The sequence below is a fragment of the Medicago truncatula genome, chromosome 8, assembly GCF_003473485.1.
Source record: "Medicago truncatula cultivar Jemalong A17 chromosome 8, MtrunA17r5.0-ANR, whole genome shotgun sequence".
Lineage (NCBI taxonomy): Eukaryota > Viridiplantae > Streptophyta > Magnoliopsida > Fabales > Fabaceae > Medicago > Medicago truncatula.
In genome coordinates, this window is record NC_053049.1 from 653,607 (window position 1) to 668,568 (window position 14,962).

At 31.1% G+C, this 14,962-nt stretch overlaps 2 protein-coding genes across 6 annotated transcripts; both read right to left on the minus strand.

The window, feature by feature from the left end:
- Positions 1-792: 792 nt before the first annotated feature.
- Positions 793-4,110, minus strand: LOC25499995 (UPF0481 protein At3g47200). The gene is made up of 2 exons (XM_013588303.3): positions 3,959-4,110; positions 793-2,477 (listed from the first exon to the last, which is right to left on the minus strand). The coding sequence occupies exon 2, from the start codon at positions 2,461-2,463 to the stop codon at positions 964-966; it is 1,500 nt and encodes a 499-aa protein (XP_013443757.1). The 5' UTR covers positions 2,464-2,477; positions 3,959-4,110; the 3' UTR covers positions 793-963.
- Positions 4,111-10,246: 6,136 nt separating this feature from the next.
- Positions 10,247-12,360, minus strand: LOC25499994 (UPF0481 protein At3g47200). Of its 5 annotated transcripts, XM_024771858.2 has the most exons (3): positions 12,157-12,311; positions 11,574-11,809; positions 10,247-11,081 (listed from the first exon to the last, which is right to left on the minus strand). In XM_024771858.2, the coding sequence occupies exons 2-3, from the start codon at positions 11,777-11,779 to the stop codon at positions 10,403-10,405; spliced, it is 885 nt and encodes a 294-aa protein (XP_024627626.1). In that variant the 5' UTR covers positions 11,780-11,809; positions 12,157-12,311; the 3' UTR covers positions 10,247-10,402. The 5 variants fall into 5 exon arrangements, with proteins under 5 accessions (XP_024627626.1, XP_039685604.1, XP_013443756.1 ...); XM_039829670.1 differs by having other exon boundaries at positions 10,247-11,809; positions 12,268-12,360; XM_013588302.3 differs by having other exon boundaries at positions 10,247-11,809.
- Between the last annotated feature and the right edge of the window lie 2,602 nt (positions 12,361-14,962).

Here is a 14,962-nt window from a genome sequence, read left to right on the forward strand (position 1 = left end):
GCAAATAATTCAATTTACACATAATATTTTATGTTTCGATTATCTTTTGCCCGTGTAGTTTTTATTTTTAATTGACGTGGAATTTCAATTTTCCGATAGAATAAATTTTTGACAGACTTTACTTATCTATAGAACACAAAACTAGAAACACAAACACAAAGACTTTTCTTAAAAAGCAGCTTTTTTGTTGGTTTTTGGGATACCGCCTAAAACCCCAAAACGAGAAACAACGAAGACAAAATCTAACATGTCAAGACATATAAATCTCACTTATATAAGGAAACATGAGTAGTGGAAGTTCTCTAGTGTGGTAGCTCCAACTCTGGAATGTTTGTATTCGAAAAATAAGTAACAAAACAAATAGAAGCCTTTGAAAACTGCAAGGATGCAACGAAAGTAAATATAGAAACATTTTATCCTCTGCAACTACTTATGTCACATTCCTTGTCATTTAAAATTGAATTTTTTCTTTTATCAATTTTTTTTTTTTAATTTCTTTCCTCCTTAAATTTGTTTTTTTGAATTTCTTTCCTTTATTTTGGAGTGAGATGGATTTTATTCTTCATCTTTTACATGTTGAGGTATGTTTTTTTAAGTAGAAAAAGGTATCTCATTTTAATATAAATAAATTAATTATGTTATTTGGTTATGGTTGTTGATCTTCTATAACTCATGAATTTGACAATAACTAATTAATACTATTCTTTAAAGAGATAAGAGTAATTTTAAAAACATAGTGCAATTGATTTATAGAGGTGTCACGTAGGCATAATCCAAGCATTAGTAGATATATAGATATATAGATAGATAGATACCATTTATTCATTAATTCATAGAGTAAACAAGCAAACACATAACACTTCAACAACAACAAAAAAACTATCCATACCGCGCGTGCGCGCACACACATAAATCTAGTTATGATAATAATTCAAACCATGAATTATACATTTTCAAGTTTGTCTAGTAGAAAAGAATCTTGGCAAGACGTACAAAGTTGAATGCAGTGTAAACAAGAAAAGCAATCCCAACCAAAGTAGAACTAGCTCTCCAAGCATCTCTAAAATACACCAACCATAATGTAGTCATGGTACGGTTCCAAATATTCTGATAATGGTTATTAAGCTTATTAATAGTATCATAGTAACAAGTTGAATTCACAACAACATGTTTGCAAAGACCATTAACAAGCATTGCAACTTCTTTGTCACTTCCCATTTCATGCACAATCACTTCCTTCTCGACCAACAAATCAACATCAACTTGTGTATGTATAAGAGAATCAACAAGTGAAACATAATTGCATATATAAGGTTGTTCTTGATACTGACATTGTTCTAGGGCAATGAGGTTCCTTAGAACGCATTCTGTTGTGTGATCAACCTTCAATTGCGGAATCATTAGACGTGCTTTGAAATTGTTCAAACATGAAAAAGAAGGTAAACAACCTAAGCAGAGAAAATAACTTAGAAACTGTTTCTTCTCAAATTTTATGTCTAGTAATCTTCTCCCCGGGAATTTCTCAAAACTCACACCAGAATCTATTAACTTTGTTACTGTTCTTGGAAAAGTATGAGAACTACCACTCTTTTCTAAATCAGTTAAATCAGCTGGAAGGTAAAAAAACCTTATCAAATCAGTGAAATGTTTAGGAACTTGAAACATATGGTTACTGCTCATAGATTTATCACAATGTTTTTTCTTGGAAACTGAATTACCACTACCAACATCACCAAGCTTAGTTTCAAGTGATGCCGATTTCTGAGTGTCATAGAATGCAAAATACTCAAGTGCAAGATCATGAAAACTTGCATGGTCTTCTTTTTTGTCGCCGTTAGGGACGACAGTTTGGTAAAGATCCATCAATACAAAAAATGGTATCTGATTTTCCAACAAAATCAAGTCCCTTGTGATGCTTTTGCTGAGCCAAGCTTGTGTTAGAATGTAATCATCACTATGTTTCCATCTAAATGACTTGGATTGCTTGTATTCATGTTCATGTTTTGATGTATCCGACTTCCATGAACTGTTTCTCAACAAAAGTTCCATGATGAAAACAGCATCCAACAAAATTGTTTCCACAAATTTCTCTTTGCTTATGTTGGGAAATTTCTCTGCATAACATTTTCTTATTTGTTGTTCTTTGCTTTCGAGATAGAGTTTGTAGATCTTGATCATGGATTGTTGATTGAATTGAGATAAACGCTCATAGAAGAAAAGGAAATACCTTTTTTTGTGTTCTTGCATTGGTTGAAGTTCTTCATTTCCAAGGTGAATTGGACCAATTGAGATTAATTCAGGAGTGTAAGCTTCTTGTTTCACTTTTCGGAGATTGTGAGGAACCTTGTAGATGCTACATTCTGCTAAACTTAACTTTTCTAGGACTCCAATGTCAATGATTTGTTTCACCATTTCATATTCAGTTTCAGATAAACCAGCAGCAGAAGTATTAGCATGTGCCATAATATTATTTTTCCCTGTGACATGTGAGGATCATTTTGAGCAACCAGAAAACTTTAATACTTGTATCATATCAATATATAGATGGTTATTTGTAGTGTATATGTACCGATTGATTACGTTTTAGTTAGGGGTGTACACTAGTCGAGTCGTCCGAACTCATTTATCTTAGGAACCCAAGTCGATGACTCCTTTTTCACTTAACGCAATGAATTTTACGAGTATCTTCACTTTTCAAAAAAAAAAAAGTTAAATAAAGATTTAATTTTTGAAAATTGGGAAAGGATGTGATTATCTTCTCAATTATTTGTAAGTGAATGTTATGGGGTGATATCTTAGGTCGGCTGGGCATTACTCCCATATTTTCTAATCATAGTTTTATTCATGCCATCTATTTTTGATTCCCCTATTTTATCACGCTTACAAAAATAGTTCTCCTTAAACTTTTTGGTCCCTCAAATATCACTTATGTTGCAATTATTGTCACAACTTAGACTTTTAGCCTGTAAAAATGATGGCCTGAATTTTGAATATGAGGAGAAAGAATTCTGCTCTTCTCCCAATTTGTTTTGCTCATTCCCAATCAAACTTCCAAAAATGCTCCAGCGTGAGTTAACTTACGCTAATATTAATTCTGCGTGACTTAACTCACGTTGCGTGAGTTAACTCACGCTAGTGTATATCTTTGCGTGATTTAACTCAAGCAGCTACTGATATATCCGAAGACAACAGGATTAACACTAGCGTGAGTTAAGTCGTACATGAGCAATTACGTCTTTTCAGTTGAGAGCGAGCAAAAACAATTGGGAGAAGAACAAAATTCGAAGAGAAAATATCATTTTTTGAGGCCAAAATTTACTAACTTTTTTTGGGTGGAGGGGGGAGCATCATTTTGGGGGTAAAAATACGAATTGTGACCAAAATGCCAAAAATGAGAATTGAGAGACCAAAATTGATTTAAATAGGGAGGTTATTTTCGTGAACATGATAAAATAGGACAGATTAAAAATACAATTAAGTTTTTTTTTTTAAGTAGTCTAGTGGCTGAAGCTCACATATTTTGAATGTGGAGAAGTTGAGTGTCAGGGATTCGAATCTATATCCTTGCATATATTATGCAATGTTCCTATCAAATGAGCTAAAGAGACAACTTATTTTTTATTATCTTTAAACATTATCATCCATTACCTATCTTATAATTCAAAAAATATATATATCCCCCTGAAATCACATATCTATCTCATTATTAACTCAATCACTTTAAAATTAATATGTCTAACGATATTTAAAATACCCTCTAAATCAATTATATAAAAGACAAACGAATTATTGACAAATAATTATGCATGCACATATATATTATGCTGAAGAAAACTTGCTAATTAATGACAAAACATATATGTAAGGACAAGAAATTATTAATTAGTAGAATAAAATGAAAAACCAAAATAGAATAAGAATTGAAAAACAAGATGAGAAATGAACATAGATTTTGAACCTGTTGGTTGGTAGATAGGAATCGTAGTGAGCTTCACTTGAGCAATATTTGTGACCAGGTATACTATATATGGTTGTGTGCTTTTATTGTTTGCTAAAAGACTCAATGAGTGTTGACTGATATTAAGTCTTCATACCACTGCCTCCAAATGCGCTATACGGAGTAAATTAATTAATCTAATTACTACAATTTTGACCATGATCGATCCATCATGAAATAAAACCAATTCACAAATATAGCTCAATAATTATTTGCTTTCGTATGTGTGATGAGGTGGGATGAGATTATATGGATACGTCATATGGAAAGATGGATGGGACATCCCTTGCTCAGGAGCATTTATATGCAATCAATTATCATCACCTCTTCCTTCACTCTCCATATTATGTTGTTCACATGAGGTATGGAATTATTGTGAAGTGGCATGAGAGCTTGATACAAAGAAAAATTCCTTATAATTCATATCAGATGATTTGATAAAAGATGGTAAATGGATTCATGAAATTCTATATATAGAGTTTCTGAGAAATTAACAAACTAAGTATCCATAATAGAGCCATCTGTTTTAATTGCTTAAGTAGGCCTTATATGTTACACGTCATTTATTTTTCAAATTTTTAAGGTTAATACTTAATAAACACATACTCACTCCAATCCAGCACCTCAAATAGTTTTTTTTTTATTTTACAAAATCTCTTAATTTAATTTCATGCAACAATTTAGTTTTATTTTTACGTCATTTTTGTTTTTTTAATTAATTTGTATATAGGTTTTCTAATTTCAAATCTAAGATCCATATACATTATTCTCTAAAATCTACAAGTATTCAATTTTTTCACTCACAATAAAGATGCATATTTACTTTCTTGGTGGATGCTCTAACTATCTAATAATAAACCCTAACTAACTAAATTTTAACTAACTCTATATTAACTTCTAGATTTTTTTTTACCAAGTAATCTAACAACTAAAAATTCATCCATAAAGATGAATAAGCGGTGTGTTTGTAGTTCAAACCCTTCTATATATAATGCAATGTTTAATAAGCATTAAAAAATTATATAATCGACTCAAAACCCAAAACGAGAAACAACCAAGACAAAATCTAACATCTCAAGACATATAAATCTCACTTATATAATGAAACATGAGTGGTGGAAGTTCTCTAGTGTGGTAGCTCCAACTCTAGAATGTTTGTATTCGTTATTCTAAGTATTGTTTTATATGACAAATCTGAAATGTTGTACAAGTATGCTCCAAACACTTCGCTTATTCGTGTTTTTTTGGTATAACCGCTTATTCACTTTAATTGAAAAATACTTACGTAATAGTACTTTTTTTTTTTTTCCTGAAGGAACGTAATTAAGTACTAAAATGTATAAGAAATGTTGTCTTTATTGTCAAACTTGCCTTTTTTTTTACGAAAATGAAGAATAATTTGTAAAGTTTATGATTTTTTTGACCAAAAAAAAAAGTGTTGTGGGACCGGATAATGAAGTGCGTAGGTATGGTAGTAAAATATTGATAAAATTACATTTTTAGTCCCTTAACTTAATTTCAGGTAACAGTTTAGTCCTTTATCTTTTTTTCATTTCAATTTGGTCCTTTTTGTCCATTTTTATTTTATTTTCTTATGGTCCTTCAGTCTTCAAATCTATGATCCTCATCTATGTTTGCATAAGAATATTAAATTTGAAGCTTGAAAATGTATATGAAAATGGACAAAAAGGACCAAATTGAAATGAAAAAAAGATAAAGGACCAAATTGTTACCTAAAATTAAGTTAAGGGACCAAAAGTGTAATTTTGCCTAAAATATTTCATATGTCCCATATTAAGTGATACAGTTGATTCTGTCACACATATCAATACATATTTTTTATCTTTAATATTTTTAATTATCTATTAAAAAAATTATGAAAATTTAATATTTTGAAAATATTTGTCGAGACAAATCGAACCAACACTTTATATTTATCTTTTAATATTATTAGAAAAATAAGGTCAAAATTTATTAGATCAAGAGTGCACGTTATCAAACATGTCATCTAATATGAGATGAATGAATAACTTTTTATACATAAATGGTTGGAGTCTGGGGGTTGTTGGGTCATGGGGGAGCTATGAGGACCGCTCACATTGAGGCTAGAACAACTGCACAAGTAAGAGAGACACCACACTCTTACCCAAAACCTTAAGGCAATAGGTTTATGGGTTATATGTTGTTCAACATTTACTTTTTTATCAGATGTGGGACATATAACTCACACTTGCACACAACAACACTCCCCCTCAAGTGTGAGTCCATCAATTCATCAGCTCCCCCTTTAAGCGGAAGCTCTTACTTGTATCGTCGTTGTTGGTTTCTCCGCAAACGGACCGACACTGCTTGTACCGCTGTTGCTGCTTTCTGCGCAAACGGACTGGCTGCCTCGATCGTACCCTTTGTCGAACCGGGGCTCTGATATCACTGTTGGGTCATGGGGGAGCTATGGGGGACCACCCACATCAATGCTAGAACTACCGCACAAGCAAGAGAGACGCCACACTCTTACCCAAAACTTTAAGGCAATAGGTTTATGGGTCCTCTTATTTATAAGGTGTTCAACCTTTACTCTTTTATCCGATGTGGGACATATAACTCACACTTACACGCAACAACAGGGATGAGAAAGTGTGTTCCACGTGAAATCGTCCCATTTAATGCCTTATCTACTTACTGGCGCATTATTTATAAGCACATCTAAAGGAAACATGTGCATTGATTAGTTAACAAATTTTAACCTCAACCATTAGTCAAACTTTTTAATATATTTAAGGGTGCTACTAATCAGTGTTCCGGGGACACAGGTTAAATATATGGATCTCACTTAATTCATCTTAATTAAATATAAAATATGTCAACTAATTAAAATAAGAATACCTCAAATTTTCTTTCCTTTACACAGCTAAATATCACATGCGCGCGTGCTTCTCATTATTTTCCTTTGTGATTTGAATTTCGGAAAGCACTCCCATTATATCCGCCCTTCATTTCTTAATAATTTTTCCCTGCAAATTGTACTTAAGGGATTTTTTTTACGTGATGTAAAAACAACAACGTATAAAAACAAGAAGCAAAAAAAAAAGAAGTTTGAATAATACCTAATAAATTGGGACTTCCAATAAATTAGGACTTCCAATAAATTGAGCGTATGAAAGAAATAGCGTAAAAAAAAAAAAAAGTTTGAATAATACTTACAGAATTGAATATAGTAGTGATGATGATGACAATTATTTGGTTGTATAAACAGATGGAATGGAAATGACGCGTTTGTATAATAATAGTCGTGGCTTTGAGAATTGAAAAGAGTATTGAATATAGTTTTTATTAATTTTAATTAGTTGACATATATTACACTTTAATTGAGATTAATAAAGTGAGATCCATTTATTTAATGGCTATTTATTGTTCATTATCTTGTGTCCCGGAGGCACCGATTAGCATTGTCTATATTAAAATATACAACTAAATATGATACTCCTAAATGATCGTGGTAATTAATTCACATGGTTTATCAAAAAATTAAATTCACATGGTAAAAAGTCCCTTTTTTTAAGGAACATGGTAGGTAACATATTGACCACTAAAAGTTTTTCACTAAAACTATTTTTTTTCACTAAAACATGGTAGGTAAGCGATGACGAGTTTTATTACACTTTTGAATATAATAATAGTATTGTTTGTAAATGGAAGAAACAAGAAACTCCATTTTCTTGTGACCTTTGCAACAGTCCCCGATATGCTTCATTTATGCAATGCTGTATTTAGTTCTTTTAGAATATGGATGCATAAGTGGCAAAAAAAAAAAAATAATAATGGATGAGATTTATAATTAAAACAACAATTATTTGTTTAATGAAAACATAACAAATCATGTAACATCTCTCTCTATAACAATAATTCAGAAACGATAATTGGTGAAGGTTTAGAGATATAAAAAGGAGAAATTCATTGATGAATTGAATTGAAACTTGGATGTAGCTTGAACGTGGTTGAAGAAGAAGGGTGTGGAAGAGGAGAAGGGCAACAATGGATTGTTTGTGACGGAGGAGGAAGCCAGAGACGGCGATAAAAGGAAGAAAGGATAAGTAATTCGTTAATTCTTTTTATCAACACAAATATTTGTTGTTTTAATTTCAAATATCAGCATTTGGATGTTGTTTTTAACCACATGTCTTGCTTTCATGGATCTAATTGGACTAAATTGAGCATTATCTAAATGATAAATGTTATTTGAACAACTATTTTGTGACAACTTTTATGACAATTTTATGTTTCATATTCATATTATATTATTTCAACACTTATATTTCTTTGTATATTTAAATTATCAATAAAAATAGCTGTTCAAATAACACTTATATATTTAAATAGAGCATACTAGAGTCTAGAACTCATCTCCACACTATTATTTCTCCCTTTTCTGCTGGATCTCATTATTAGGGTCCCCCCATTTCACATGATTTGATTATTCGGTAATGGGGAAATAATTGGGTGTTGTTGGCCATTTGTGCCATTGGTACCATCAGTTCATTTTAGCTGAGAATAGATAATGAATAAAGGATTAAAATAAATTATTCGGATAAGAGAGAATAAATTTTTTTTCTTTCATATATTAGACTTAAATAATGAATAATATATAAAATATGTTGTATTTTGTTTCATCTATTCTTACTTGGTCTAGTGGTGATAAAAAGCACTTGTACTATCACCATGGGTCCAACACTTTGTATTCTAGTTCTAGTTTTTAACATTTTTTTTAAATGATTAACATAGAAATGGTTGCAGCAAATCGAACTTGTGGCATATTGATAAATAGGACACGTCCAACCCAATCTTGCTATTGTGATTAATTCGCTTTGTTAATATATAGGTTCCGTTTAGATACACAGTTTATATAGATGGTTATAGCATTATGACTTATAACATTAGAGTTTACATCATAAGTTCTTATACTTAATAAGCTATTTATGTTTGAATATGTACACAAAAAAGTACTTACATAAATTGAAGTGTTTGAATGTGATATCACATAAGCAATTATCGAAATTTTAAATATTTTTAATTTAACAAAAAAATCAAAGAATCGAACCAGAATATCAAGATTTTTTTTTGTAAAATTAATCAAGATGTAAAAAACAATATTATAATATATTAATTATAATTATATAGTATAATCAATATTCGTCCTTAAAAAAATATCAATATTCATATAAGACAAAATTAACATTAGATAAGTATAGTTACGTAACAAAAAAAATATTCATATAGGAAAAATATTAATATTCAGTTTCATTTTGTTACGTAACAAAAAAAATAATAAAAAACTTACTTCAAAAAAAAAATCTTAGTTGCGTGTGTTAATTTAGTAAGATAAGTATATAGCAATTTTGTTACTCATGCACTGGCAAAGATAACTAACATTATAACTAAAATATATGTTTTGAAAAAGTGGATCCAGAGAGAATCGAAGGAGGTTACATAAATTCATAAGCTCCTTGTTAAGCCGGAGGGTAAGCTGAAAATTTAGGCTTATTAAAATATGGCATAAGCAGCTTATGAAACTATGATAAACTATTTTTATTTACTTACCCAAACACCTTTAAAAAGGCTTATGGGAGTAGATAAGTCCACATATGCTCAAAATAAGTCAATCCAAACGGAGTCATAGTTGCTTTGATATTTTAGCCACACCAATATTGAAAGTCTAAGTCCGCCCCTGGTCATAAGATGTAATTATAAAAGAAGAAATGGTATTTATATAATATCTTTTCCACAACTTTTTTTTTTATATTCACATTATGTTTCTATTTTCTCTCTATTGTTTTGGTTCTTTTGTTAATATCTGATTTTCTTTGTAAATTTATGGTTATCACAAAAATTATCATAGAAATGGTTGTTGAAATAACAAAACATTATACCAAATTTGTTCTATGTAATTCCAGGTGATTTAATTTGAATAATTTATATTGTTATTTATATATCTAGTATCAAAGAATGTAGTATTTCTCTATTTCATAACAAAATGAGGCGTTTTCCATTGAGGGAAAATGAGATGAGGTTAAAGATCAAACATATTACATATGCGAGAAGAAAACAACAACGAAGCATAAGCGTGAGATGCTATGCTACAATGATAGTGTTTAATTCGTATAGATGGAAGTCCTATTTTCACAACGGCAAAGAATTCTACATGTGAAAATCAATTGATTCTTTCATCGTTAGCCAGGACCAAAATTTCATACATGATTTAATCACCAGCATCTGTACTATGCAAATGCAGTACTTTCACTAAGAAATATATTCATACAAACTGTGAATGTTAACATTACATAACATATAATTCATGAAAAATAATAAGATATGTTTGGAAATTCTAACAAAATCAACTAGTACTAAGAACTACTTCAAACGAAATACACCAATAACTCTAAGAAAATTGACAGCAGCAAATAAGAAAATTGCAATTCCAACAACAGTTGAACTGATTCTCCAAGGATCACGAAAATACACTGATCTCAACATTCCCATATAATGTTTCCACCAGTTATTATAATGTTCATTCATTTCTTTAATGATCTTTCCATAACAATTTGATGTCACCACAACATATTTGCATAGACCATTAACCAATGTTGCCAATTCTGCATGACTTCCAAGTTCATGGCTAATGATTTCTGTGTCAACCAACAACTCAACATCTTCGTGTGTATGAATCAAAGAATCAATTAAAGAAACATAGTTGCATATGAAAGGTTGCTCTGAATAGTGACATTGTTCAAATGCGATTAGGTTCCTAAGAACACATTCTGTTGCTTGGTCTACATTCAAATGCGGGATTTGTAACTTAGATTCCACAAATTTAAAACATGGTACACAACCTAAGCACAAAAACCAGCTCAAAATTGGTGTCTTCTTAAACTTTAAGTCACAATAGCTTCTACCTTGAAGTTTCTCGAAACTAATACCAGCTTCACTCAACTTTGTAGCTGTTCTTAGTACATATTCCGATCTAAAAGGTGCGAAACTTTTTGATGGATTCACACCCTTTACTTGAATTTCTCTTGGAAGATAAGTATATCTAATCAAATCAGTGAAATGGTTGCAAGATTTGCAATTTTGAGTCAACTCCAATTTTTGACTTATTAACTTTTGAGGATAATAATCTTCAAAGTATTTAAAAGCAAGATCAATAAAACTAACACAATTTTCCTTATTGCTATTGCAACCATTATTTTCAACTAATAACACCCCTCTGTGTAATTCCTCCAAAACAAACATGGGAATTTGATTTTCAAGCAGCAACAAATCTCTTTGTGTCATTTTGTAAATCCATGATGTTTTAAACATGAAATCATTTTCCTGTTCAGATTCTTTAACTTTTCTCAAAAAAAGTTCCATTATGAAAACTGAGTCTAACAAAATCATTTCCAAAAACTTCTCATCCGTACAAAGTTCTTGTTTGGAATAACAATTACAAATATTTTTTCGGTTTTCTTCAAGAAAAGCTTTATATTGTACCAAAGCTAAAGTTTGTTTATTAGATAAACGTTTCCAAAATGCATGAAAATACCTTTGTTTCTGTTTCTCTTGATTTAGTTGTGGATTTTGACTGTGAAAAGGACCTATTGAGATAAACTTTGGTGTATAAGCATCTTCATTCAACTTCAGAACATGGTGAGGAACCTTGTAAATGCAACATTTTTCATGTAACATAGGTTCAATGATTTCTGGAATGTTGATTATGTGCTGAATTTGTGGTATAGTTTCAGAACTCATAGTAACACGAATTTCTCTTCCTTTTTTTACCTATAGGAATCAAATTAAACATAATCATTAGCAATATATTACATTATAGTAACACAGATTAAAATAGCATGCAAAGGTAGAAAAATAAAAATAAAGAAGTTCAACAAAAATAACACATAACTAAAAACAGAAGCTCTAACAAAATTACATTAAAATAAATTACTAGCAATATATATTACCTTCTAGCAAGATTTCACAGTTAAAAAAAAAAATAAAGAAGCTCAAGAAAAATAAGAGAGAACTAATAAAGATTAGGTTAAACTTTGAAGGATGAAATATATCTCAATCATATAAAAATAAATATAAATAACTTGAAAACTCACAAGGGAGAGTTACACGGAACTTACAAGTCTTGAAAGAAGGTGGAAAACAGAGAAGAGATCCAAATGCAAAAAAGAACTAAAAAATTTGTTAGGTTTTGAGAGTAACAAGAGTTGTTGGTGGTAATAAATAATTACCTAGAATGGTTTATGGTTACATGAGTTTGAAAGGGACCAAACCTACCTATTTCATATAGAATAAATATGTTACATTGATATTTGTGTAATGTGATATGAATGAATTTTGATTTTGATTCTCTCTTTGTCTGTTTGTGCTCTCTGCTTATGCATGTGCTGTTGTGACATTATTTTTTATTTTTATTTGGAAATTGGAATCACGAATTTTGTGAAATTAATTTTATAAAGGGATATTTTATCTTTTAAAAACAACTTGGTCATGCGATATTTTTTTTTTTAATTTCTTTTTTATTGGTCTCAAGATTTTAAGGGAAGATGTTATAACGGTGACAAAGTTCTACACAAGTGCTTTATTATATTTGATTGTGGTAAGTGATTTGGTTGTGACAATATTTTAATGTAGAGTGCATATTTGAATTTAGATCGCCATATTACCCCTTCTTATACGAGGTTATTTGAGTATGTATTTGGTTATGGTCATAGACTACTAATAGTTAAAACAAAATTATATAATGTGTTGCAATGTAATTAATAAGATGTATGAATAAAATATTTATTAATCATTCACATAAGGTAATTAATTAATAATAGAATTCTTACAAATAAATTTGGTCACAAATTTTAACAAAATCACCAAATAGATTTGCAACGAATTAATCACACGGCCTTGTTAAGTTGATTGACGGTATGTTGGATGGTTTTGGACAATATCTCAATGACTTTTCAGTTTGATATTAGCATATCAGGTGGTGCAAGGCCATTTTGCATAGTATCAATAAGGTGTTGAGCTAACAACATGGAGATGGTTTTTTATCTATGCTCACGATAGATTTCTCGAATGCTTTCAACTTGATAGACACGTCGGCATTGCTGCATCAGGTGAGTCTGAGATGCTCGTATATTTCTTTATGGGTTGAGTCTCTTTATGGTAAGACAATGAGGTTATTCATTTGAGCTGGACACGTTATGTCAGCCACTAGAGTGCAACAAGGCAACCCGTTGAGGCCACTCTTTTTTGCTCATGTGTTACACCCTCTTATACATCAAATCAGAGACATTTACAAGCTTCTTCTTCATGCTTATATCTTGATGATGAGACTATTGTAGGAGGTTCGGATGGGATGGCTAATACAATATAATTAACATCATTCAAGAGTTTGGGCCAAGGTTAGGTTTTGAATTGAATATTTGTAAAACTAAAATATTTTGGCCTTTATGTGATGGAAATAAGCAACGTGAATGTTGTCTCCTTTGGACATTAGGAGGCTGAGGCTGACATTGCGGGTGAAATTGCTCGGAAGGGTTGTGAGTCGAGATCAAGGTTTTATCCGAGGGACAACAATGAAGAGAGCTTCCAGGACTGTTGAGTTAATGCATTTTCTTCCACAGCTAAGTGATCCTTAGAGTGAGCTTCTTCTACTTCGATCATGCATGGGTATCACCAAACTTTTATTTTGTCTAATGACGTCCAACCGATTTACATAGAGGAGGCGGCTATGATGTTTGATAAAGATTTAAGAGGGTTGGTTGAATACATTTTTGTTGGTGGAGGTCCCTTCTTTGACTATCTTCAATTAATGTAGGGTGGTTTCTTGACCTATTAGGGTTGGGTATATACTCGACAATTGGCTTCCTTATACAACTTTTGTGACTTCTAGGGATCAATATAGGGTGCTTAAAGATCATATATTGAGAAACATTGGTATAAGCAGTATGGACACTGATTTTGACCATGCTTTGGATAGTATTTGTGTTATGATTCTCGATTTTGACTTTATCAGTTTTACTAGCAATGACATTGTTCCTCCTAAGCACAACATGTTTTGGTGAGTGTCCTTTTTAGTAGAAATGTTAAGGATGTGGAAGTGAAGTTTGACATGACCACGAGATAGAAAGTAGTTTTGGTTGTTTGCGAACAAAACATGCTCAAAATTTTCTTTTAACTATCCATATTGATGGCTTATGCCAACATATATCATCAGTAGAGTATCATACTATCCTCGTATTTTGTCTCATGATTTCATTATTTCCTATTGACGAGGTGTGACCTATTTGCCCTAAAGCATGTTTGGATACCTTTGGGGAGCATGTAGTTCACTATAAGGAGCTTCCCAAATTCAAATATCGTCGTGACTTTGTTAGAGATGTCATTTTTTATATGTTAAGGCGGGCAGGAGTATCTGTGAAGAATGAGACATATGTGAACTTTTTACTGACCCATAAGAAGGAAGATCGTCACTTAGTTGAGCAAATCTTATGGTGTACGGGTGGGTAGGAAGGAAACATCTATGTGTGGACTTGACTAGAGTATCCCCGCTTGGGTGATTATTGACCATAGCTTTTATTGTGAGACATGCAACATTTAAAACTGATTCAAGCAAATTGGTCAAACATGGGAAAAACTTGTTCTAACAATATTGGCTTCTTAGCACTAGAGCTACTAACCTTCTATAAGGAGCTTAAAATGTCATGTCTAACAATATTGTATCTATGAATGTTGTATTTAAGAGGATTGGTTTTGCCATAAAAAAATGTGGTGCAGTTTTTTACACGTTTGTCTTTCATTTATGTATAAGTTACTATGTTAATTATAGAAAATAACCGAGTCATTTACTCATTTCACACATATTAAGAAAAATGTATAAATGAATGAGAGATAAAAATGATTTTAAATTCTCTTGTTAAGTATTGGTGC